Genomic DNA, 26,161 nt, shown 5'->3' on the forward strand with positions numbered 1-26,161 from the left:
CAGAAGTAATTGTGGAGGAATAGGACAGCTAGTCATGGCAGTGATGGAAATAGTATTGCTTTATTTTTTCTTCTTTTTAGATAGCCTGACTAAGCAAATGTGTCTAACCACCAATAAGACAATGGATCACTGTGAATGTATCATCCTAAACTTCGTTGTAAGCTTCTCAATGAGATTTCACTTTAAGCTTTTCAGTGGCTTTGTCTTGATGGCAGAAAAGAGTATGTTGATAATTTTGGTAAAAAATAATTTAAGATAGCAAGGAAACCCTTAAGCTTTTTTGGTGGTGTTCAAGAGTATGCCAGAGACAAACTTTTAAGTTACTGAATACTGATCCTGCAATGAAATAAATACTGTGTTAGTGCCAGTTTTTAAAAGGATTCAGAGGACAAATACAGAAGGTGGATGTTTAACATGTAAAGATTAATTTCTGAATGCTAATCATTACAAACTGGTAATGAAGTCTGGAAGAATATTCTCCAGGCGTACAAGATTTTGCTGCACTTGAACAGCGGTTTTCATTGATTATCGGAAATATGCTGCCTAAGAAGCTTCAGTTCCTCACCTCAGAACACTGTCATGCTCTCTCCTGGGAGAAGAAAACTCCTGTCCAAACCAGTGCGTATATTTGAAATGCTGTGATCTTTTGATAAATTCTCTAGCTTTTTGGTTCTCTGCTTCAGACCGAGCATTTTATTTCATATTTCATACTGTGGTAACAGATACTGATCAAATGTTTGGCATTCTTGACATCTGAAATGTGAGCTACAGTTGTACCTTGGTAATTCTTTTCAGTACTGATTCTGTATTCCATTCAGCTTTGCAGAGTGGAGACTTTTAGTAACTTCACTATCTTCTCCTATGCTTGACTGCAGAGACTAAGCAATGAAAACTGTATTGGGTTTGCATGGTCAGGTTTTGGTGGCAGAGGGGGCTACAGGGTTGGCTTCTGTGAGAAGATATCTGAAGCTTTTACCATGTCAGTAAAGCTAATACCAGCCAGCTCCAAGATGGACCTGCCGCTAGCCAAAGCTGAGCCCATCAGTGACGGTGATAGCACCTCTGGGATAACATAGTTAAGAAGGGGGGAAGAAGCTGCAGGAGCAGCAGCCAGGAGAGGAGTGGATGTGTGAGAGGAACAACTCTGCAGACACCAGGGTCAGTGCAGAAGGAGGGCAGGAGCTGCTCCAGGCACCAGAGCAGAGGTTCCCCTCAGCCTGCGGTGCAGCCCATGGTGAGACTGGCTGTCCTCTGCAGCCATGGGGGTCAGTGGTGGAGCAGAGATCCACCTGCAGCCCAGGGAGGACCCCATGCTGGAGCAGGGGAAGAAAGTAAGGAGGAAGGAGCAGCAGAGACAATGTGTGATGAGCTGACCACAACTCCTATTCACCATCCCCCTGTGCTGCATGGGATGGGGAAGGTGGTAGAGAAAATCAGGAGTGAAGTTGAGCTGGGGAGAAAGGGAGGGGTTGGGGAAAGGTGTGTTTAAGGTCTGGTTTTATTTCTTGATATCTTACTGACTTTTGGCAATAAGTTTAATTAATTTAAATTTAATTAGTTTTCCCAAACCAAGTCTGTTTTGTCCATGACAGTAACTGCTGAGTGATGTCTCCCTGTGCTTATCTCAACCCATGAGCCTTTGGTATATTCTCTGTCCCCTCTCCAGCTGAGGAGGAGAGTGACAGAGCAGCTTATGCAGGCGCTTGGCATCCAGCCAAAGTTATCCCACCACAAAACCATTGTTGGATTGAGTTCTCTGAATACTTTTACTTAAATATAGAGAAAAATTTAAAAGTGCTAAAATTCATGCTTATCATTTGTTGTAGAATCCTAGAAAAATGCAAGTATAATCCTCTTGCTCTGAAGGCTAGATTCTGTCACCTCTTGCTCAAAGCACAGCTGTCTTTGAAGCATTTGTTCTTGTGATAGTTGCAAACTAAAAGGATATTCCAAAAATATCTTTTATTTCAAACCTTGCTTGCTGTAGGAATGCAGTTAACACTGTGGAAATGCTCCATATTGAGTGCTTATAAGTAACCTACCGGTTACTGCAGGATGCAGAGCACAGATCACAAACTTGCAGCTAGTTATTTTCTTGGCATATGTTCAGCTCCAAATAGCACTCGTGGGAGTTGGTATCCTCCCTAAAACAGGGTGCCTCGGGAAACACTTTCCCTCAGAGAAACTGACTTTCTGGTTTGGAATGTGTATGAATGTCAGGGGCTGTTTTTTGCTCCTGCCAAGCTTCAAACTGAACTGAATCTTGAGTTTTAATAGTACTTGAGGGCTCTTTCTTATGAATGGATACCCTTGCTTTAGTTATTGTAATAGGGTGTTGACACCATGCGTCCCTATTCTTGCCTACTCCCATTCTTTTTAAAAGGACAGAATTTTAGTCCAACTCTGCAAGGAAGACAGCTTACTGGCATACTGATGTGGTCAGAGAATCACCTTAGCAAGATACTCTAGGTTAGATATGGTTAGCTTGCTACTGAGTAACCCCCGGAAGGTGACTGTGAATAAAATCAATTGCAGGAGAAAGCAATAGCTAAAGCAAGGAGAAACTTAATACTACTGCTGAAGACTTTCTCTCTTCCCGAAACAAATATTACAGTACTTAACTATTTACACAGCATGCATTGAAAGTGATACTTTGCTTGCAAGTTTCAAGAGGATGATATCCCTTTAACTATTTTGAAAGAGAAATATTTGTGTTACACATTTTAATTTATGCCTTTACTAAAGCACTATCAGGTACATTTTTCATGTACTCGTATTCTACTGAAATGTTTTTATTACTGAACCTCTCAGGAGGATTACTCCATTGTGACTGTTTCTTTAAAAAAATCTTTATGGTCTGGGGGTTCAATAGCGACAAAATACGGAAGAAACTATAAAGGCTTAGACATTAGCTTCTGTTTGAAACAAAATCAAACTGCATTTCCTTTCCCTCCGTATCTCCTTCTTATAGCACTGATCAGATTTATTTTGCCTTTCCCACTACTGATACAATGTTAATACTTAAAAAAACTTGTTGGATTTTACAGTGCTTTCTGTAAAGATCTTATCTGTGGTCTGTTTAGCTAGTTCTTTGGCAGAGGTTCGACATTTTGTTTAATATAGCAAGCCTCTGACAAGTGCAACTCAATTTTCAGGGTGTGCTTTCTGTTTAGTGATGATCAGTGCAAACCAGGTGTGATCCTTCTCAAGGTAATGTGATGTATAGCATGTAGGTGTGTAAGGGAATTAAATCTATTTCTTCCAATCAAGTTTGAGTATTTAATTCCATGATTTGTGTGCTAGATAGAATGTTCTATTTGCACTAGCCTGCAGCTGTCTCTTCCAGCATTTTAGAGGCAATAAAATATACTCAGGCCTCCTTTTGCTTTGCCTCTGTGAAGTAGTCTGTGGGTAATTACTATTGTGATCCTCCATATCACTATAAGGTCAGTTTTTCATAGCAAGGTGCACCTTGGTATGGAGAACCTCATCTGAAGTGCCAGGTGCTCTAAGGAGACCCTGAGCTATTGCTAGCACATAGCCAGTGAATGAACTCGAGACCCTGAGACCGAGGGCTACTCTTTATCTGAAGTTAGGCATGTGAGCTCCTCAACAGGCATCTGAGAGCTCCTGCTCAGTTTTAGAGATTTCTGAACCCATGTCTACAAAAGAAGGGGGCTTCCCTAGCTCATCAGGTCCTGATGATCTTTTCTGTTTTAAGTACCTCTGACTTACGGGGATAGAACAAGTGCTTTGTCTTCATTGCTACCTTGTTTAACTTGGCCCTCTTCAGTGCCAGTTACTATTTCAACTTTGATTACCTGAGACTGGAGAGTAGCTTTTTTTCTTAGTATTAAGTAATACAGAGAAAGTGTTCCCTATAGTGCTGTTTTCAGATATTAAAATGCACACACAGAGTATGCTGATGCTATAGACTTAAACAGATTATAAACCAGCTTTAACTAGAAGAACCTTGGAGCTATGATACTTGGTCCAAGAACTGAAGGAGAATGGAGCTGATAATCTCCTCCACCACAAAAAAAAATCCCCCAGACACCCACCAAGCCTTGAGTTAGGTCTTGTTCTGACAGTTACGAGGGTGTGTACTTCTTTAGATAACATCTCAACATGATAGCACTCTGCACAGTCTCTATTCTTCTAGCATGTATATTTGCTTAATCTTTGGTATTAAAGGAGTACTTTCAGTAGTTTTAAAGTAGACCATGATGGGGTTGGATTAATCTAAAATGCTGCTCTATTTTGTCTCGGAGGAAGAAGTGGATTTCTGTTCTTGTGTGGTCAGCTTCTTGCACTTGACACATGAAGGTGTGGTTTTCAGTGACAAATGACTGACATCTAGTAACAGGACTCTGGAATTGAAGCTTCCTCTGTTGCATATTATATGGATGAAGGTGAAGAACAGGACATTTTCTGGGGAAGTAGTCTGGAACCTGTATCTTTATTCCATTTCCTTAACCAGGAAAGGATTAAAACCAGACTGCCAGAATGAGTGGTGTTACGACTGTGTAATACTAGGCTTACAAGCCTAGCAGACAGTTAGGTCTAGGTTTGTGTTACATTTGGACATGGTTATAGAAAGTGGTAACATCTAACACCTGTCACTTGGGAAAGGTCCTAAATGACTAGTAAATCTTAACCTGTAATGAGTACCATATGGCATTTCTTATTTGCAGCTGGAAAAAATCAGGAAGCCTCAAGAGGCTAGTGATTAGAGACTTGTGTGTAAAATTCAAGTAAAACTGAGACTTCCTGAAAAGCAAAGTGGCTTACTGTTTGCTGCCACTGCCTGAATGTCAGGTGCTTAATGCTTGTGTCTCAATGCAAGTGTTAGCTGCAGAAATGTGTAACTGGACAAGCAAAGATGGAGGCATGCTTAAAGCAAACCATTCTCCTAATTTGCTGTGTACTTGTTTAAAGAGTTTGGTTATGCTCTCCATAAAACCTAGAGGATGCCTTGCATTCAGAGTTCAGCGTTTAGAGCTGAAATGAGCAGTTGTGAAGTGCAGACTTCCTACAGAGGTGGTATTAAACTTGTCTATCCCCAAAAACCTCCCATTTCAAAACTGAAAAGCCAACCAGTTATTGTTTAGGCCCTAAGCCTGGGGTGTGTCTCTATTAATGCTGCTTGTTTAGAGGTTCATGTGGGTGCTGCACTGCCTGCTGAAGAGGTAAGCGTGGTATTTGGCTTCTGTCAGTTCATGAACTTAGAGATGAAGTGGGCTAGAAGACCATGTGGTAGTTTACATTTTGTCTTTAGTGCTCTTTGCTTGCATTATTTATCAGGAGGTGTACTTGTCAAATGCAGACATAGATGCTGTTAGGATGCTGCCTCTGGCAGCCTAAAGATAGTGCTTTACTGCACTCCTATTAAAGGAAATTTTTGCAGATTAATACAGTGTGATGCGGAGCTGTTTGGAAATTTGCCTTCATTAAGAGAGGAGTAAAAGTACTTGGCTTCTCAGCTGTCTTCAATTTTAGCTTTGAAATGCTTGTGAGAAGGTTAGTGGAGTTTAATGTGATGATTTTGCTTTCTGTGTGTCCCACCTTGTAAAATATACTACACTGGAGCCTATTCTTTGTCTTGTAAGACTATCAGACCACAGAAATGTAAGAGTCTTCAAAAGTGTGAAAACTGTCTGCTTTTCCTTGCCTACAGTTGAGTGCAAGGCTGGCAGCACTTATTGAAGCAGAGTGGCAGCATTTTTGAAGATGGAAGGCTGTGTAGAAAATTACAATGAGCTACTGTGAGCTGTGAGGGCTAACTCCATTCCTTGTACTGCCTGCTGAAAGTTTCTTTGTGTCCTGAAGCGTTCTCAGTCTTCCCTCTCTTAAAGCCAAGTTTGGAGAAAGGGAGCAACATCTGGGATTGCAAGGAAGTTGAGTGAATGCCCAGCAGGGCTCTTGCACTTTCTGTCCTCTTCTCTGGTTCAGGAATTGGATACAGGATTCTGCCAGGCTGCAGTACCTCCTGTTCCAGGGGAATAACTTATATGCATATTTGCTTGCTGCTTTCATCGTAGTTGTTAAAAAAAGGAGGTGGAAACCTCTGACTTCTGGGAGGTTAAAAACTGTTTCTGCAGAAGCTTCTTCCTGCTGACTTGCAGCCCCTCTGGGGCTTGTTAGGGATGAGTCCTTCCCACTTTTTTTTGTTTCTAGAAATCCTGATCAGCAGTTCAGCCATTTGAATAGCCAGCCCTTCTGCTCCCCTTGTTTGCCAGTTGAGTCTTTTGTGCAGTGGTAGCAGCTGCTACATGGCAGGTTGCTTGACCTGCCAAAATCTGGAGGTGAGTGCTTCTATGGATCTTGTCTCTGAACCTTTCTTAGGACCTTCCAGGAAAGGAGAGAGAAATTATTCATGGTGTTGCTGTTGCATTTATAGAGAGAAATCTTTATGGGCAAATAGTTGCAGTTTGCAGATAAATGAATATCAAAGATGCTTTTGGGCATTAATTCAGTTACAGACAGTCTGAAAGTTGTCTGTGGTCAGACTGTGTCAGCTGGTCTAAGGACAGATCTATTTGTGGCAAACATTGCCTTTATTTTAACTAGAAACTGCTGTGAAAGAACCTGTACAGAGAACTGTGTGCTAAAAAGCTTTAATTAGTTCAGTTCAAAGCAGCAGAATTCCATATGATTCTGCTACGGAGTATGGACAGAAAATTCAATATTCTATAGAAAAGAGCTCACCTCTACTTCTTGTGGCAAAATATTTTTAACAGACATACTTTTTAAAACTTTAGCAAGTTCTGAAGATAACTATACCAAGATTCTTTTTTTTTTTTCAAGTGTTCTTTTAATTCCAACCAACTAATAGTAATTATATGCTAAGAGAAAATGTATCGATCCATAAACTTTTTGTATAATCAGAACGTTTGTTTGTGGTATGGTAACTAGATTTAGCAGGTGTCTTACAGTTATATTTCATGTTATTACTGCAATATAAGCTATTCAGGTGTCTAAATAGCAAACAGCTTAGTGCTGGGCCTGAAGAGGAAAAAGTAGTGTTCTTTATCCATCAGGTGTCTTGTTTTTTCCTCTGCTTCTGTTATGTACTCGCTCAGGGTGGCTGGAATTGTGGCTACTACAGCTAAGAGCTTCCTCTACAAGTCTGAACAGATCTTGTATTGTGCAGACTTCAAAGATAGTGCCTCAATGTGTAACAGGTTAAATTACATGTCAGAAGTTACTTTAAAAAAAAAAGTTGGTCAAGAACTTCTGCAAACATATTTTGACTCTTACACTTTAGACCCGAAGCTTTTTTTGTATTTTCTTTCTCCTAGTATGTCTAGCTAGGTAAATTGAGGGAAACTATTACTTAAAAGTGTATGTAATAATATTTTAATTCAGATTCTGCTTTAGAAATGTTACTGCTTATAAATGTAATACTTCAGTGAGAAAAGAATTGGCATTTGGATTATGGATCTGTGATGGCTTTACTGCCATAGTTGACTTCACACAGATATTTGAATAGTAAACTTCTATCTGCAGACTAGTATTCTTGTTAAGCCTAAATAGCATGTATGTAAAATCATAATTAGAACTCAGAACAGCAGCTTTAACTCTGCGTGTCAATCCCCACAAAACCTTTTGTTTTGTGGTTATATTCATGTCCAGGCAAGTGAAAGGAAACTCAGCTTGCTGAAGATAAATGGTGAAATCTTTGACCTGGATGAGTAGTAAATCCTTAGCTAGATAACTGTGCAGGTGTTTTGTTACATAGATCTTGGCAAGCTAATAAGTGTATGTTCTTCAGGACCACCACCAAAATAAAGCTTAATCTTTGCTTGGCACTTAAAGGCTGAATTTCTTTTCTGCTATAGAGAGATGAATAATTGAATCTGAGACTTTTGCAGGGTTACAGCAGAAAGAATACTGTAATCTTCCTACTAGGGCAAAGGCATTTGTAATTGATGCTTTTTTGGTTCTTGAATTCCCTGACTTTAATCAGAGCAAATTTCTAACAGCAGAGTCAGTCCTCATGTTGATGGAATTATCCAATATTTGTTTCCTTTTTTTCCCCAATGTTAAAACATTCTTCTGTTCCCAACTGGTAAGCTGTCATATTTGAATGCAGAGGGTGATGTTAGTATTATAGTGTGGAGGCAACTCCTGTCAGCAGTTAGAATAACTACATGAGGTGCAGGATTTGTCCACTGTGTATAAGCATTATTCTACAAATAGGTCTTCCGCAGATGTCCAACAAGTAGTTGCACAATCTACTGTGAAAATTCTCTTCTACCCACCTTAAATCATGAACAAGAGTGAGAACTGAGACATTGTGATTCAGCTTGGGAACCTACTGTTTGATAACTGGATGGAGAATTAATTTGTAAGCAATTTGGGTCGTGTCAGAACTCTTTTGATAATTTCCAAAGGCACCTTATTGATTAACCGACTGTGCTTTTGTAAGAAGTTGAATCTTTTTATTATTAATTTCCAATCTGTGAATTTCAAACTCTGTAAATGACTGGCTTCCCTCCTCACCCCTGTAATTTTCACATGTAAATAGTATTAAAATATTGTTAAACTCCTATATGTTCAAGTACTTATATATTATGCAAGTACTAATATATACTTTAGTTTGGGGCTTTAGATATTCCCTACACCACTCCCTATGTGCACACAATTAACTGTTTGGTTTCCCTGCAGCTGCATTTATGTAATGGTAAATCGCTTCCGAAGCATACCTAAACTTCCAATCTAATTTTTTTAGGCAGCTAATGTATTGCTGAAATTGTGCTGTTACTCTAATTCTGACAGACTGAGATATAAAGTCAGGCTAACCTACCTGAAACCATTAACCAGTCCTCTATAACTTTCATTAACTTGCTCTGAGTAATCGGTAAGAAATTCTTTTCCCCTTTGTGGTTTTAGGAACTCCCAAGTTGCCGTTCTCTCTGGGAATACCTAAATCTGGTGGTTTTTAGAGATATTTTGTCCAATGCTGTTGTGAATGGCAGCTGGCAGGTGGGGAGAGAGTGGAATATGCTGGGGTTGCCTTGTAACTGACAGCTCAAGGCATGATGAGAAAGGGGAGGAATGTGTTGAAGACAGAAGGCAGTCTTCTAGCCAAAACAAATTCTGAGGATAAGTTGGACTTTTTCACTGAGCTGGCTGTAACAAACCTGTGGGCAAGAGTAAGAAGTGACTTTGATTTCAAATATGTACTCTTTTCTTCAAACTGTATAACATACAAAACCATTCTGTTGGTGGCATAAAATAGTTTTCCTCAGTCCATGTCAGGCACAAAAGACTGAGCTTGTTCTGCAAGAACTATCCTTTGACCAGTAAACCAATACCATCCCTTCTTTTATATACTAATGAAAAGAACTTGCTTTCCCCACATTGATTCAATGGGGTAGAAGCTGTCAGGAAAATCCTGTGAAAGGATTAGTTAGGTTTTAATTAATCTATTAGAGGTTTTGATTGTCTTGCTATGCAGAAGTCAAAGCAAAGGCAATGTGTCCTGGCTCATCTTCACAGGTACGTACGTGATAGAGAGGCAACAGTAATACCATGGGTAAGAATAAAATCTGACCACTTTCAGTCTTGTTCTTAAAAGCTGCCTCTATTCCTTATCCATCTTCATGTAGTTGAAAACTGGAAGTTTAATAGACGTGGAGATTGTGACCAGCTCCTAATGATCAAGTCACAACTCACTATTACTTGCAGTATTTTTGTCATCTTCCTTGTCAACATAAGACAATGTGTCCTGCTGGCCACAACTAGGTGTTGAACTACTGCTGAGGGCTTCTAGCTGCCAAATATTAATACAAGGCAGGTGACTCGTTCAGTTCCCTGACCTGTAACAAATACACCAAGTGTAACTCAGAGTTCCACGGAGGTTTGGAGTAATTTAGTTTTCCATGTCTTAAAACCCAGTAAGTCACCCAATTTTTAGAGCTGGTGATGTTTAAGCTATTGCAAAGGGCAAATTACTGATCACAGCTCTTTAAATCTTGCTCTTAATGTAGATTTTTCTATGCTTGAAGTGCAGTCATTGTGTCTGCTTGCTCTGATTGTTTTTCTTTGCATTAATATGGGAGACAGAATTAAATCTGTGACATCAGAAATCTCTAGCCTGTAGCTGCTGAGTGGCTTTCATACTTGTACTAGCTTGTTATGCAGCATGCATTCTCCTGTAGCACAATTTTTGTGCCTGTTTTCCCGAGTAAAAAAGACCTTGAGATTATTGAAAAGTCTAAACAAGAAGAAAGTTTTCACTTAGAATGGGTCATTAACTTTATTTGCAGTACCAACATGTTTCAGTTCATTTTTTTATGCCGTACTGCAATATGACTTGTAAGTGGCCTGAATTCATCTTGATACAGTACAAATTCTCAGAGCTTTTTTTTTTTCTTCAAACTGTTTAGTTAAAAAGAGGATAGTTTGCTGGGGATACAAGTTGATGCAAATAAGAAACACAATCTGCCAAATACAGCTTTTGTACAGGAAGATAAGTGCTGAGGGAATACTTCTTGATAAGCTCTTGTGGGTGAATAGATTTTCCCAGAATTTAAGCCAAAAATTACTACCATTTGGTTACAGTAGGTGTTTGAAGGGTTTTCTGATTTCAGGGTTTTTTTTTTAGCTTCCCTTCACTGCTGTCAGTGAAAAAGTGTGGTGCCTTCCTGTGAGTAAGGCGTCAGAACTGGATATTCAAAGCCATCTGTCAAAAAGTGTTCAGTGAGTGCACAGAACTCTTCAGGACAGGCTGATTGTGTGCATTAGGAGTCTGCTCAAAGTGTAAGGAATCCAGTCAGAATAGATAGATGACTTCGAAAGATGGTTACAGGTTTAAAAACAACCCACAAACATTTTGATTAAAACAAAGCTCTTTTTTCCTTTAAACTACAGATAGAATAAGGAAGAGAAGCACTTTTTTTAAAAACATATACGGGAACATTTAGACTCATCTCAAGAGCTATTTTTTTATTGCCACAGTATTGGTAAGGACATGCTTTATCTTTTTACATCATATCCACCATTATTTGTTGTCAGCATATGCAGGAAAGGTGATCCTTTGTTAACTCTTTAAAAATCAGCAAAAGTCAGTCCCTGACTCTAAACTGGCTGATATAAAGATCACCACCCTCTTTGCTTTATTTTGTGACACCCAGAGTAGAGAGGTTGGGTGTATGGGCAAGTGCTGGGACTTGAGAGAAAAAGGCTTCAGGGGAGGGGGTGAATCTCATGCCAGTCCTCTTGCTACTTAGGATATACCAAAAGTGGAGCCAGGCTCCTCTCATCCTGCATAGGGTAAGAGGCAATGATACAAGTTGCAATGTAGGGAATTCTGGTGAGGTTGTGGGATTGGGGAGGGAATTTACCATGAAGGCAGTCAGACACCAGATCAAGGGCCTGGAGAGGCTGGGGGATCTCCTTGACTGTAGTTATTCAACATGAAGCTGGACAAGGATGTGTGTGACCTGCCCTAAGTTGCCCTGCTTTGAGTGATTCCTTCCATACCAAATTATTCCATGATTGATTTCTTTATGAATTGAATGTTTTGTGTAGTTTTCACACTGACAGGATCACTTTTGAAGATATGTTAGCACTACCCATGTAGTTTTCTGCTGTTTTACTGTAGAGATACGGTAGCAAAGGGCAGAGACAGTTTCACTGTGTAAAAACTCACCTTCACAAAATTGTGTATATCTAACCTGTTTTGTGAAAGGGCAATGTAATCTCAAACCATCTTTTTTCCACCTCCAGCTTCCTTTTCTCACTGTTCCTGCCAACAGTTCCCATGTACCTGAAAACTCAGGAAATTTCTGTTAGAAACATTCTCTGAAAGTTGTGAGGAACACTAAATAAGTTTCTTCTGTTCTGTAACCTAAATAAATTCTCCTTATGCTGTGTAGGGTCTTGAGTATGCTTTCCATGTGTGTTATTTTAGCCTATATGTGTTTTACCACTGCACAGCTTTTGGTAGTTTTAATAAGTGCTGATTTATTTCAGTTTTCCTCCCCCTGCCTCTTGGAGGCAGCAGAGGCTTTCAGGTGGCTCTCACTGTGCTGTCCTTGTAGTGAGGACACAGCACTGGTGCACAGCGAGGTAGGGTGCTCACTATTCTTCGTGTTTGGCTTGTACTGTGAGGCAAGGGAGTATTGCATATAACTAAGGTTAATCCCTTTTAAATGAAGCTTTGTTAACAAAGTTAATCCTAAAACTGATTCACAAGGAACTTGCTTTTTAAAAATTCACTTTTTAAGAGTTAAAAGGATCCGATACCAAATTCAGAGGATGACTTGGATTGAAGGAGAACATCAGAAGGGCGTCTACCAAATGCACTGCTCCAAACAAGGTCAGCTATGAGGTCAGACCAGGTTACTCAGGGCTTTGTCCAGTTGCATCTTTGAAAACCTAAACTGGCTAATAAGGTTCAATTTCACTTTAGGAAATAGCTCAATAGACCCCTGTTAACTAAGAATTTTGAATTTTTGTAGTCATCAAATCAAGAAACTGATTACCAAAGCCCAGTGAAAGATTTGGAGAGATGCCTTGGTCATGTTGTGTAGCCCTAGCGCTGTACTTAAAACTGAAAGCTCTACCTTTTGCTACAAGATGCTTTAGTTGATCCTGGGTTTGTAGCTCCAGGTGAATTAAGCTGATTCTGTGTTTTCAGTCTGCTTAGTAGTGTGTTTAGGCAAAGAGCCAGGACATTCCTAATGCCAGGTAGGTGATGGGTCATGTCTCTAAATGCCCCCGATAATGAGATCATATCTGACACACCAACAGGTCTCCCGCTTGACTGAAAATTTGTACATAGTGTTCTCTGTAGATTACTGGCTGGGGGAGGACCCCAAATGCTCAGCTTTTCAAACTTTTAAATTATGTGCTGTATTTTTTTAATACAATGCCACACCTGTTCTGAGAACAAGTTGAACCCTGAAGTATCGTAGGTAGTGTGTCTTCTAATGTGGGTCATGGTTTTGACTGTAAAGAGGCTAAAAAATGTTGAGCACATGTATTATATATAGATATTAAAAAAATTCATTTATTCTAGAAATCTCATGTCTAAACACATCTGCTCATCTCTGAAATCAACACAGAGCTCTCTAATGAGTATCCCATGTTGGGGTGGGGGAGAAAGCAAATGTGGCATGGAAAGGTTAGCTGACTTGAATCTTCTTTCTGTATTGAGCTTCCATATTTCCCTCCTCTGACCCCTTAATATGTTTGTCACTCCCCTTATGCTATGGACTGTTGTAGCTGACTTGTCATGCTTTGTGATGGAGTATGAATGTGTTTTTTTTTAAAAACCTTTTCTCAGTAATTGAGTTGTGGAGGGAAGAGTTAATTGTGTAGTAAGTATTTTTTTTTTTTCCCCAAAACTATCACGAATATGCTCATAAGCTTCAGGCTTGGTTAAACTCTTGTGCAAAACCTGACATCTACTGGTGGCAACCATAATTGGACTCAGTGTGGAGGCATGTGCTGAAGAGGCTGTTTTGTTGAAATTCTGGCCACTTTGGTCATAGGTGTTGGATTGTACCTTGTCCTAGAGTAAATGGTGTTTAAGGAGAAGTTTCAAAGTCTAAAATTTCTGGGGAAACTGTAACTCTACTTATGTAGAAGCATAGGTATTAATAAAGATGATTGAACTTTAACTGTATCTGCTTTGAACACCTGTGTAATGGCTAAATGATAAAATGTGTAGGCTTACATTTTAGACTAACTTTTGTAAACAGTCTTATGCTGATTTAAAAACTTCTATTCTTCTTTCTTTAAAGGCTTGCCATGGATGTACATCTTTATCCAAATGTGATTGCAGTGGAGTAAAAGGTGAAAAGGTAAATATCACTTGTGTTTTGTTTTGTTTTTTAACTGGCAGACCAACACAAACCACTTGAGCCATATACCACCTTCAGATTAACTGCCACCCAAGGAAGCAGCTAGTTATTGGCCAAACATGTATTCTTGGATCAAGCAGACTAAAAACCATCCAAAACAACTGGCCCTGTGTGATTCATTCAGTGCAACAGGCTGCTTTGGGCTGCCCAACAGTGTACTATGGTCAAGAGATGTGTTGACACCTCAGAGCTTTCCTGCTTCCATGCAGCTTTGACTTCAGTCTCACTGCCTGAGCTCTGTGTATCTGTGCAGTAATTAATGTCTCTATCACCATTATTTCTTATTGTTTGACAGTTTTATGGGGTGTGTGGTGGTGGTTTTTGTTACCCCTTTGAGGAAACAAGTGCCCAGGATTTCTTTTAGTTATAGTGGCATGTAGATGCACAGCTTGCTACTTATGAGAGTTGAGCCTTTTCTCAAGTGTAGGAGGCTAGTTGTAAGTAAGTAGTTGTTAAATAGTTCCCATGTAACTGCTGTTGTCATGAGGAATGAATGTGATATGATCACTGCAAGGGGGACAGACTGCCTGAAACATTTCCCCTCTTAGTCTTGTAAACAGCTTGCTTGAGATAAAATGGAGTTATCTTAAAGATGTTAACTGATAATGAAGAGTTTGATAAGCCTGTCTTATCAAACCACTTACCATATTGCAGCAAGATTCTAGAAGAGCTTCAGTGCTCCAGATTAGCTTGACACATTTCAAAGGTGATTTTTGACATTGCATAAACAGGTGTAACCTCAAATGAACAAAAGTAATGCAAAACAATCAGTCACTGCATTGGCACCATAATGTGCTGATGCAGAATTTTGCTATTGGCTGAGGTTAAACAAGGCAGATGTCCAAAATCCGAAGTAATTCTTGGTGTCACACCTGCCATCCAGATAGCTCCAGACAGAGGAGTTGATTCCTTAGCACTTACTTGCTTTCAGTTCAGGAAGTTTATTCCCCAATTTACACACCTAGTGAAGAACAGTATCCCCTTGGATTTGGCTAGCCAGACATGAACCTCGTTGATGGATTCCTACAGGATCTTCAGATGCAGGTGGCCAAACCAGAGGTATCTTGACAGTAGTCACAGGACTATTGCAGGTTTAGTTTGGAGACACTTAAGCATTAGGCTTGCATTCGCAATACAATCGTAACAGGTGCAACTTTGCAGAACCTTTCTGTAATTCTAAGTTGGCCTTTTTCTGACTAGGCACAGCTGTTTTGTGAACTCAGTAAGCACATGGATGTCATCTGGCTAGTGTGGATAAGGAAAACCTAGAAGTAAATGTTCTGGCCAAGTCAAATCAAGTAATTTTTTCCTGGTGATCCAGCTTTATATTATTGTTACACATGCAGGGACAGTGACTCACTTTGATACATTTGAGTCCTTCAGCATCACTAATGAAATGGAAATAATCACCTTTGTTGGGTAAAGAACATCTTGGGACTGTTTGGAATCAGAAGGAGCTTTTTGTCCAAATATAGTCAACAGCTGGAGCATATGAGCCTTGTCCAAGGTGAAGGTCTTGAGTGTCATGTATTGTGGGTTTTGTTTCTGCTCCTTCACCCTGCCCTAGGCAATTTTTAAGGAGAGCTGCACAGAGGAAACTTTTCCACTTTTAGTTTCCAGCTTGTGGCCTTTTCTGCTGTGAATTATAGCAAGTCCTGAGCATACGAGCGGGAAGCTTGCTAACATTTTGTGAAAAGGAATTGGGGAAGGAAAAAAAGCCTCCAGTAAAACAAGCATAGCATCAGACCAAATATTTATATAATGGTTCTGCATCTTCCTGGAAAATCCTCAGGAGGCTGCACACTGATCTAAGTTTAATCTTTAAATAAAATAAAAACAGAAAAATACACACCCAAAAAAAAAGCTTCTCATATGCTAAGACTACTTTTATTTCTCTTTTTTTTTTTTTTTTAATGTCCAAGTCCTCTTAGGGAAGGGGGGATGTGTGTGAGAGTCACTTATTAAACTGATAGCTATAAGGCAAGTTGCTGTCAAGGTAAACTTGCATAATTCTGAGGCATGCTAAAGGTTTTTTGGGGGTTTGTTGGGGGGGTAATGTCTTTTTGTTCAGTTGAGTTTTTTGGTGTGTGTATTTTTTTAAGTAACCCTTCAGAAGCTTGTGGACAATCATGTACATTTTATGTAAAGGAACAATGAAAAGAAAAGCTCATTAAATATGACATGTTACTAGTGGAACTGGTTTGATCATATCTGCACACACCCCATTATGTTATTTGCCCTATAATAACAAAACCCTCAGTATTTGATGCGTTGATGGATTCAGTAGTTCAGCTCTGAGGAACCACAGGAGTTCTTTGTCACATAATGCCTTCTCTTAGAAGTTCTTTGGAGGGGCAAGGGGGGCTTTAGATTTGGGGGGCTTTTTTTTTTTGTTGTTGTGGTTGAGGGTTTTTTGTTTTTTTTTTTTTTGAGAGGTTTGTTTGTTTGTGGTGTGTGTGTAGTTTTTAGGGGATTTTTTCTGGGGTTTTTTGTGTAATTTTTTTTCTCCAGACTTAAACTTTTTCTGGAGTCTTGTACTACAAGACATCAAGGACTATCTTAAGGTGATTAGGTTGATCCATCATGTTTTACCACTTATACATGTTTGATGTAAGTTTCCAAACCTGATACTGTCTTCATCTCAGCTTTCTTGCAGATATTATCTTTATTTCAGTTGAGTGTAAACTGCTACTACAAGTTGTTTCAGGCTTTTACTTTGTATTTGACACTTGACATTTGGTGTTTATGCTTCCTTTTCCAGTGACCTCTGAACCAGGAGTCAAACTCTATAGCTCCTTGCATAATTGGTGTATGGAGAGTATTAGACAAGGAGCTGTTTAAACAATCACTGCTCTTTGACTCTCCTGTTGAGAATGTGGCAATGGGCTTGTAGAACTACTGGAAGCCAGGCTTAGAGAACCTGGTTCTGCACTGGGAAGACAGGAAAAGCCTTGTCAAGTGCATGCAGCTGAGCCCCATGCTTGTGTTCCACTGTTTCACTTCTGGCCAGCAACCAGCTTCCTCAGCCAAGTCGCTGTCCACTTGCATTAAGTCAACTGAGAAGTGCTGCTTTGTTCAGCTTAGCAGAGCCTTGTGCGTTCCTTTTGGGACTTAAAAGTAGCCTTCTTCCTAAGCACCCTGGCATTCCCTGCAGGATATCCAAATTTGACCAGATCAGGTAAAGGTAATACTAATTGAATTGTAACAAATAGGAGAACTATATTGTCTTACCTTGGGGAGCCACAGCTCCTACTGAACTGCTTATGTGCTGCCAGTGATTCTTGTTTAACCCTGCCTCTGCCATGAGCCCTTATAGCATCAAGTAGCAAGAATCAGAGCACAGTCAGCTATTTTTTTCAGAAGCCCATAGTACAGTTGCTGACAAAAATTTGTACACGAAAGTTTTCTAACTCTACTCAGGCCCACCTTAATAAACTTAAATATAAAATGGACAGGGTAAAAATCAAATATATTGAAAATAGTATAATGAAGAAATAAGAGTAATTTAGCAGAGAACTCAGTAAAATTGGGTGCAGCTGGGAGCCAGTGTGCTGTTACAGTAAGAGTATTAAAACTGGCGTAAATTATTAAGCTGCTAATATGGGTGCTTATAGGAATTGTTCTCACTTTAACTGAAAGTGTATGATTGCTTCTCACTTAAGGAACTGGATGATGATTGGGTTTTAAATATTGCTTGACACTTTTGAGATTAACTTACTTTAATGTTTAAAAGCTAGTTCATGAGCTAGCTAAAGAAATAAACACAACAGATACTGCACAAGTCTTACTGGTTTTTATTAGAAACTGCTTTGTGTAGATTATTGGGCTGGTTTTACCTCAGCTGAAAACAAGATCCAAAGATACTGGTAAGATTGGCTTGACAGAGACTGGGGAGGATGGGTGGGATTGTGCTGAATCTCAGCTGCTCCAGCTGTTGGAGACTGAGAGCCAAGGGCTACAGCAAGCAAGCTGCATGCATCTTAGTCACCAAGAGGGCACATACCCCGAGACTGTGGGTTTTGCTTTTAAATGGCAATACCTGCTGCTGCTGCTGAAACAGGCTTTCATACCTTCCCTTAGCTAGATTTTCTGGTTTTTCCCCTGTGACCTGTGTGGCCAAGTTTAGAGCTGTCAGTGAACTGATCTTGCTGAAAAGAAGTTTCTTAGTAAACTAGGTTAGTTGTGAGCCTGATCAGTTTCTGAGTTATGTTGCAGCACTGTGTTGCTGTGATAGAAACAATGTGGCTTAAGGTGAAACTGACTCTGTTTTTCACAGCATCTAGGACACAGTTCGCCTGAAAATGACTGCACATATGTTTTGCTGTTTTTAATGAGCAAGGCTATAGGGTTCTACCCATTCAAGTTAAGTTAAATTAAGGAGGTGTTAGTTTTTAAATATGGCTAGTCCATGGCCTTTTAAAGGAGAACTTCAGAAGGTGCTGAGTCTGTTTGTTGATCACAATATAAGGAACACAACTCCAAAGACTCAGCTGAGCTGCACATTCCTAATATGGGAACTCGTACAAGCTTGGTGCCTGTGCTTATGGCAAGAACAGCTTGTAGTATCTGAGTTCTGAAGGCATTTAAGATATTTTGGCTTGGCAGGCAGATAAAAAAATCCATACTCCTCACAAAGGAAGAATATCTTCTTCTTGGACTTTTTGGATGTATATTCTTGGAACTCTGAGTCTCAGAAGATAATTCCCTCAGAATGACCTTGAGATCCCTGTTTCCTTCTGCCTTTATCATGGTGGAACTTAGCACAGATGTGACCCAAGCTCAGCTTTTCTTTACACTGTTGAATGCAAATTGCAGAGTAGTTAAATATTTTCAATTTTTAATCACTTTGTCAAGAATAATTACATTATTGGTGTCTGTGCTTCATAAATGTTGACCTGAACTGCACTAATATAACCCTGTGTTCTGAAAGGTTTACAACTCTGATGACCATTAAACTTCAACCGTTTCATCTTACAAAAGAAAATACATTGCACACTACCCAGGGACTCAATCCCACTGTATCCACAATCATATAATGTCCATTTTTGGCACTGACTTTTTGGGAAGGCTTTTTAAAAGTGTCTTTTCAGTTTTGTCATGTTCTTGCAAGGCAGCAGGCAGTTTTTCTTGGCAAATTTGTAGCACGCAAATCTTCATGAAAACAGTATAGTATATCTAAGGAGTGCAATAGGAAAAGTCTGGAGACAGGAGCAATGTCTGAAAAGTGTTCTTGCTTGTGAAATCCCTCTATCCGTATTGAACTATAAGACACTATTCCAGAGAGCTGGATCAGCTTAGTTTCTCCCCCTACCCAACTTGCCCACATTTCTTTCTCCATCCAATTTTTTGATCAAAAATAGTGATGATAGTGCAGCTTTTTCCTCTGTAATTAGTTTGATACGGTTCCCCTGGGAAGTGTCTGCTGTAATCTCTCAGCTGTTCCCAAGCAAGTCCTTCAAATCATCTGTTCACCCTTGGGGGTAATTTGCTAGTAAACTCCACAAGAGTTGCTCTGGCAACTGTTTGCTCATGCCAAGGCTCTCATTGTTGCTACTCACTTTCAAAGTGGGCTTGGAAAGTGCTCATTTCAGTTTCAACAGTGCAGTTTACTAGTAGCATCTGTTGCTGTTTCCATTTTTTTTTTTTTTTTTTTGCTGAACTGTTTGGCCTCTTATGTTTCTTTTTCAGTTTAAATGCCTTGGCTTCCCAGTTCTGTGGCTACTTAAAGTGGAGACCTCAGAGTAGTTGCATTTTAAAGAATGGTTCTTCAGCCTTAGACTACACATAAGGCCAACCCTCTGCTAAAAGTCTGTTCTAGTAACCAGCTGCAGATGTTACTTTCTCTAACAAAAATGTGAAGTGTGACCAGACATTAGCAGACATTGTGTAGCCTAGCTAGCACCTGACACATCTGACATGCCTCTTGTATGCAGGTGTGTTTCCTTTAGTGTGCAAACACAGTTCTTGCCAGAGCTTGCTCCAAATTCTGGCTGTGTAATGTTTTCCTTTTCAGGCACTCCCAAATTCCTTATTCTCTGTCCTTCAGGGACACTCTAACCCTTTCATATCCTGCATGGAGATAAAAACACTCCTCCAGTCCTGATTTTTCAGATGAGGTAGCACACCAGCTGTATAGCTCCATGTGAAAGTACAGCCTGGCACTTTGTGTGTAAAAGCAGTCTGCACCCTGACTGTCAAGCTAACCTGAATTTAGGATGTAATTCAGCATTTCCCCAGGGGAGAAAAAAGAATGTCTATCCTGTATGAGAGTGCAGTATGTGACCTACAGTAAAAGATGAGTATGTTTATATTTTAATGAAGAGGAAACCAGCTTTAGCAGACCAGTTAATGAGCTGCCCATTCCTATCCAAGGAATCCTTCTCAATCTCACTGTGTAGGTAGGATGGAGTACAGTTTAGTTGTTTTCTCTGTAAAGTTGCAGCTCTTGCTTGTACTCTGCCTTTAATCTCTCATCTAAAAGATTTTTCTCATGTTTCCAATAAATAGTACATCAAGTACTGGAACAGAAGGCAAGAAGAGAAGCCCTGTTACTTTCTCTGAATTTTTTCCTGACATCTCAGCATCTTGTAAATGTTTTAAATGCAACTCACAAGTTCCTGCTCCCAACAGTGGAATACAGAGCACCTACCTGAGCAGTACAGTGAGAAAATCAGGATTTAAGAATGAGATGTAACACTGCTCTCATGCTCAGTATACAGCTGCTTAGAGCAAATAAAGGGGAGATGAGTAAAGCCTTAATGTTGCCTTTTGTATATTGTGCTCAAGGATGTGCTTAGATGCTTCTGTCTGTTTGTAATCCACAGCCTTCAGATCTCTGCTACTGTCGTCTTGAAGATGCAAGATTGCTGGTTTGGTTCTTTCACCTAAGAAGAGCTAGGCAGGACCTCTCAAGTTCCTAGAGTGCCAGAGCTGGTAGACTGCCAGATAATAGGTGTGGGAGCTACTACTGCCATTGTTGCTGAAGCAGTGCGAGAAAGTAAAAATTCAGGATTGAGTGGCTTAAAGAGAACATGCAAAAGCTTGCACAAATCTAACCTAGTGATTAAGGTGTTTGTTACAGTCATAGGATTGTTTAGTTTGGAAAAGACCTTTAGGATCCTGCAATCCAACCACTAACCTAACACTGTCAAGTCCACCACTAAGCCATGTCCCTAAGCACATCATCTACATGTCTTAAACGCTTTCAGGGATGGTGGCTCTACCACTTCCCTGAGCAGCCTGTTCCAGTGCTTTTGCAAACCTTTTCCATGAAGAAGTTTTTCCTAATATCTGACCTAAACTGCCCTTGCTGCAACTTGAGGCCATTTCTTCTTGTCCTATCACTTGCTACTTGAGAGAAGAGACTGACAGCAATCTTGCTACAATCTCCTCTCAGATAGTTGTGGCAAGTGATAAATTCTCCCCTCAGTTTCCTTTTTTCCATGCTAAACGACCCCAGTTTTCATGAGGAGCAGTTGAGGGGCTTGTGCTCCAGGCACTTCACCAGCTTTATTGCCCTTTTCTGAACTCTCTCTGACCCCTTGATGTCTTTATTGTAGTGAGGGGCCCAAAACTGAACACAGGATTCAACGTCCAGCCTCACCAGTGCCCAGTACAGGAAGATGATCACTGCCCTGGTCCTGCTGGCCACATTATTCCTGATACAAGCTGGGATGCTGTTGGCCTTTTTGGCCACAGTGCTGGCTCATGTTCAGCTGCTGTCAATCAACACCTCCAGATCCCCTTCTGCCAGGCGCTTTCCAGTCACTCTGCCCTGAGCCTGTAGCGCTGCCTGGGGTTGTTGTGACCCAAGTGCAGGACCCACCACGTGGCCTTGTTAAATCTCATACGACTGGCCTCAGCCCAGTGATCCAGCCAGTCTGGATCCCTCTGTATGGTCTTCCTATCCTCCAGCAGATTAACACTCCCAGCCAATTTGGTGTCATCTGCAAGCTTACTGAGGATGCAATTGATCCCCTCGTCTAGATCATTGACAAAGATATTAAAGAGAACTGGCCCCAATACTGAGCCCTGGGGAACATGAATTGTGACTGGCTGCCAACTGGATTTAACTCCTTTCTGCACAGCCCTTTGGGCTTGGCCATCGAGCCAGTTTTTTACCCTTCGAAGAGTATACCTGTCCAAGCTGTGAGCTACCAGTTTCTTCAGCAGAATGCTGTGGGAAACAGCATCAAAGGCTTTACTAAAGTCTAGGTAGACAACATGCACAGCCTTTCCCTCATCCACTAAACAGGTCACCTTGTCATAGAAGATCAGGTTAGTCAAGTGGGACCTGCCTTTCACAAACACATACTGACTGGGCCTGGTTGCTTAGTTGTTTTGTATGTGCTGTGTGATGCCACTCAGGATGATCTGCTCCATGATCTTCCCCAGTGGTGAGGTCAGACTGACAGGCCTGATTTTTACCCATAAACACTCAACCCTGTCATCACCATCACTCCCTGACAGACAGGGCTGTCCCACCTCCTCTCCTTTGTTGCCTGTCCCGTCTGAAGAATTGATAGCTATCCATTGCTGCACTCCAGTTGTGTGAGTCATTCCACCATGGTGGCAACGATATCATAGTTTTCCTGCTGCACAGTGGCTTCCAGCTCCTCCTGTTTGTTGCCCATGCTGTGTGTGTTGGTATAGATGCACTGCAGCTGGGCTATTGATCCCACCACTGTTTTGGGGGGAGAAGCCCTAATTCCTATGTGACCATTCCCAGGTGCTTCTGTGGTTTCTAACACATCCATAACCCTTGCGACTTTGGTGCTGTATGGATCTCCATCCCCTTCCTCCACCAAGAAGGCAGACTGATAGACCTCAAACATTGGCTGCTGCCCCAGGCTTTTTTCTAGTGAGCCTAGTTTTAACCTTTTCCACCTACAAATGTTAGGGCGGAACATTTCTTTGGCAGTTCCTGTAGTTTTTGTGAAAAAAACGATTGGGGTAAATAAACACAAGTATTTTTTGTAGATAGGTTTGATTGGTGGGTTTGGTTCCTATCAGTAGAGCAATAAGGAATAATGTTTAATAACTGCCTGTTTTGTAAGCGGTTATATATCCTGGTTGGTGTAACAGAGTTGTAGGAAATACCTGTTTATGTACTTGAAAAATGTGCCATTATATATATATATATATCTATATATACACACACATCAAAATGTTTAGTAACTCCGGTATTTTCTATATTTTCTGTACCAATTGAAAATTTAATATTTACTGATTTTTGTGAATCCATAATATATAAGGAATAAAAGTAAATGTTTTATGAATTTGCAACTATACATATTCTGAAACCATAGGTGACATTGTGAACTTACACTGACAAAGGGCAACATGTGATGGTGTGCGGTATTTTTTACACTATCATGGTTGATCATTGCATAAACATTTAGTAAAATATAGTTGCTGCTGGAGAGCTCATGATTTTGGGAAGAGTTGACAAGTAAAAGGAGAAACAAACATATTTGCTGTCTTGTATCTCTCTCACTTGATTTAGATTGTAAGCACTTTGGGCTGGAACCTCGTTTATGTTCTGGTTTTGTGCAGTGTTTGGCCTACAGTGCACTTACAGGCTCTTAGTTGCTTTTATATTGCAAATTACAATCTTGCAACTGTGAAATAATAAACAACAGTCGTAGTATAGCAGCAATTTATACCCCTCAGAGAGTTTTTATAGGTATTGCAGCAGAGGTGAGGTTTTGGGAGAGACTTACTAACTAATAAAGCTGTGGTTTTATAGGAAGGGGTGGGAGTTCTATGTATTTAAGCAGCACAGGAGAAGCAGATGGTTGAATTATTTTGGTAAATAGGTGGCTTAAATACTGGATAAACATCCTATGAAACCTGTTTAAGTGGTACAATTAAATGCAATCTGTGTGTATGATCAGGAATGTCTGTAGATAAGCAGGTGAGATGTTTAATCACAGTGTTAGTTAGTTTGTCTCTATGATTACTTCCTACAGAAAACCAGAAAGATAAATGCATTTTCTGAATTTTTCTATCATAACTTGTCCATTTGTCATGTTATGCTTCCACAACCACCTGTCCTTTTTGTAGGGTGAAAGGGGATTCCCAGGCTTGGAAGGACAGCCGGGTTTGCCTGGATTTCCAGGACCGGAAGGACCACCTGGTCCGAGAGGCTCAAAGGTAGGAACCAATCCACTGGAACAGCATGAAAATGCTGTGTAGGGTGAGCTTGCTTGTAGACCTGATCCTAAATCATTCCAGAACTTCTGATTACTGTTGGTTTAACAGTCAGAATCTTCAGATGTTGGGATATGACACAGGTTTTTTGGTTGGTTGATCTGAATAGTCAACTAAAGGAAAAAGATTCCTCTAAGTTTCCTGCTCTTCACCTACACATGTGCCCACAAATGCTACATGGGCACTTAGATCCTCTCACTAGGTATTGCACAGGCAAGTGAGGGATGTTCCTTGCTTTCCCTGGAGAGTTTCAGTTTATTTTTGTTTGCTACTAGATTACATCATTGTGGTTAGATGGTGCACTATAGTATTAAAAAGTTGAAAGGCTTCTTCTGAATGCATCGAAGTTTAATATATACAAGGTTATCCAGAATCTACCATTTCTTTTGCAAATGCTCACTGTGTAAACTAACAGAAGCACATCAAAAAGAAATAAAGAAAGAAACAAGTAATTGATGAGGAAAAAAATGAGTCTACACTAAAAGATTAATTGGATATAGCAAGAATGAAACAACAGAGAGATCTTGGGCATGAAATTTTAATCATATTTTTATTCCATAAATCCCTTTTCTTCTCAAGATTTTGATGTGAAGTTCTTAATTATCATAATAAAAAATAATAATAGTGCAGTATCATTCACATTTAATCTTGTATCTCTTGTTTTGCCCACGAGAGGTCACTGTAGGATGGTTGGTGAAAACACGTGACAGGTGTCTGCTTATATGCGATCTTAAATATCTTTGATCCTTTTTAAAAACATTTCCTCTAAGTCATGGTTTATCAGCTGTAACAAATACTTTTCAATTAGAAGTCCAACGCCCAAATTAAAATAATTTTGCACCCTTTTACACAGGAAATGACAACTAATATAACTTTTAATCCACTTACTGTAAACACATTAAAGAAATATTTTTCACGCTTACAGTTTAATTTGATAGAATGGCAGATTGCAAACTTGAGCGTGGGTTTTTTTGTTGGTTGGTTGGTTGTTGGTTTTTGTTGTTTGATGTTTTGTTGTGTTTTTTAGGGTGATGATGGACTTCCAGGGCCTATTGGACCCAAAGGAATCAGAGTGAGTATTGATGCAGTTTTAGGGTGACAGATGGGGATTATGGATAAAGACTGCCAGGCATTGAGTGGGTCCCCACAGAAATGGTGATTTATGGTGGAAAAACTTAAATATGAATTTATCTTCTAGCTAGAAGAGATTGTGTTACTTGTTACTGGTAACATAAGATTGCATAAAGTAACACAATCTTACGTATTGCTGGTATTACTTTCATAAATTCATTCAAGAGAATAGCTCAAATAATTATTTGGTCTGTTTTACTATACAGGGCCTAAACAAGTGCCAGTAACTTTGTTTCAGTTTATTCTGAAGTAGATACAGGTTTTGTGCTTTTTCTTTTTGTCAGATCCGTCAGGTAGTGACAATTGATGCATCTCTGACACATCCATTCTCCACACTATGAGTGTTCATTTTTTTCTCTGTGTATCTACATACGATTACTTTAGTTGTTCTGCATTGTTTTCTCTGTGTTTTTGTGGATATTTCCCTGAAAGAAGGGTAAGAACCTTGATGGCTGTCATGCATGACATTCTTTTTTTTTACAGGTGATTCAGATATCATGTAAAATCATAGAACCATTTCAGTTAGAAGAGATCCTCAGGATCATCAAGTCCAATTATAACCTAACCTGACTCTAGTACTACACCATGTTCCTAAGAACCTCTTCTAAATGCCTTTTAAACCCCTTCAGGGATGGTGACTCCACCATTTCCCTGGGCAGCCTGTTCCAATGCCCGACAGCCCTTTCTGGGAAGAATGTCTGTTTTTCTTATATGTGCACAAATAGGTTACATTTAGTAACATCTTGATAAATCCCTTTGCCCATCCGTTCATATCACACTGTTGAAAACATATGTGGTTAATTTCCTTCTAGGGACCACCAGGGCTTCCAGGATTTCCAGGAACACCAGGACTTCCTGTGAGTAGGAATGGGCTGTAGAAATAGAAATCGGTTCCCTTTTGTCTTTCAGGCCTAGAAGAGAATCCTACAAGCTAACTCTTC

The 26,161-nt window shown here is 40.0% G+C and overlaps 1 protein-coding gene across 1 annotated transcript in view; it reads left to right on the forward strand.

Annotated features, from left to right (window-relative positions):
* Positions 1-26,161, forward strand: part of COL4A5 (collagen type IV alpha 5 chain) — an 81,567-nt gene that overhangs the window by 8,510 nt on the left and 46,896 nt on the right. Inside the window, exons 2-5 of the mRNA XM_065846806.2 lie at positions 13,758-13,817; positions 23,943-24,032; positions 25,117-25,161; positions 26,033-26,077. Coding sequence (XP_065702878.1) covers positions 13,758-13,817; positions 23,943-24,032; positions 25,117-25,161; positions 26,033-26,077 — 240 coding nt within the window. The remainder of the gene's footprint in view (positions 1-13,757; positions 13,818-23,942; positions 24,033-25,116; positions 25,162-26,032; positions 26,078-26,161) is intronic.

The sequence above is a fragment of the Patagioenas fasciata genome, chromosome 11 (genome assembly GCF_037038585.1).
Source record: "Patagioenas fasciata isolate bPatFas1 chromosome 11, bPatFas1.hap1, whole genome shotgun sequence".
In the NCBI taxonomy this organism is placed as follows: domain Eukaryota; kingdom Metazoa; phylum Chordata; class Aves; order Columbiformes; family Columbidae; genus Patagioenas; species Patagioenas fasciata.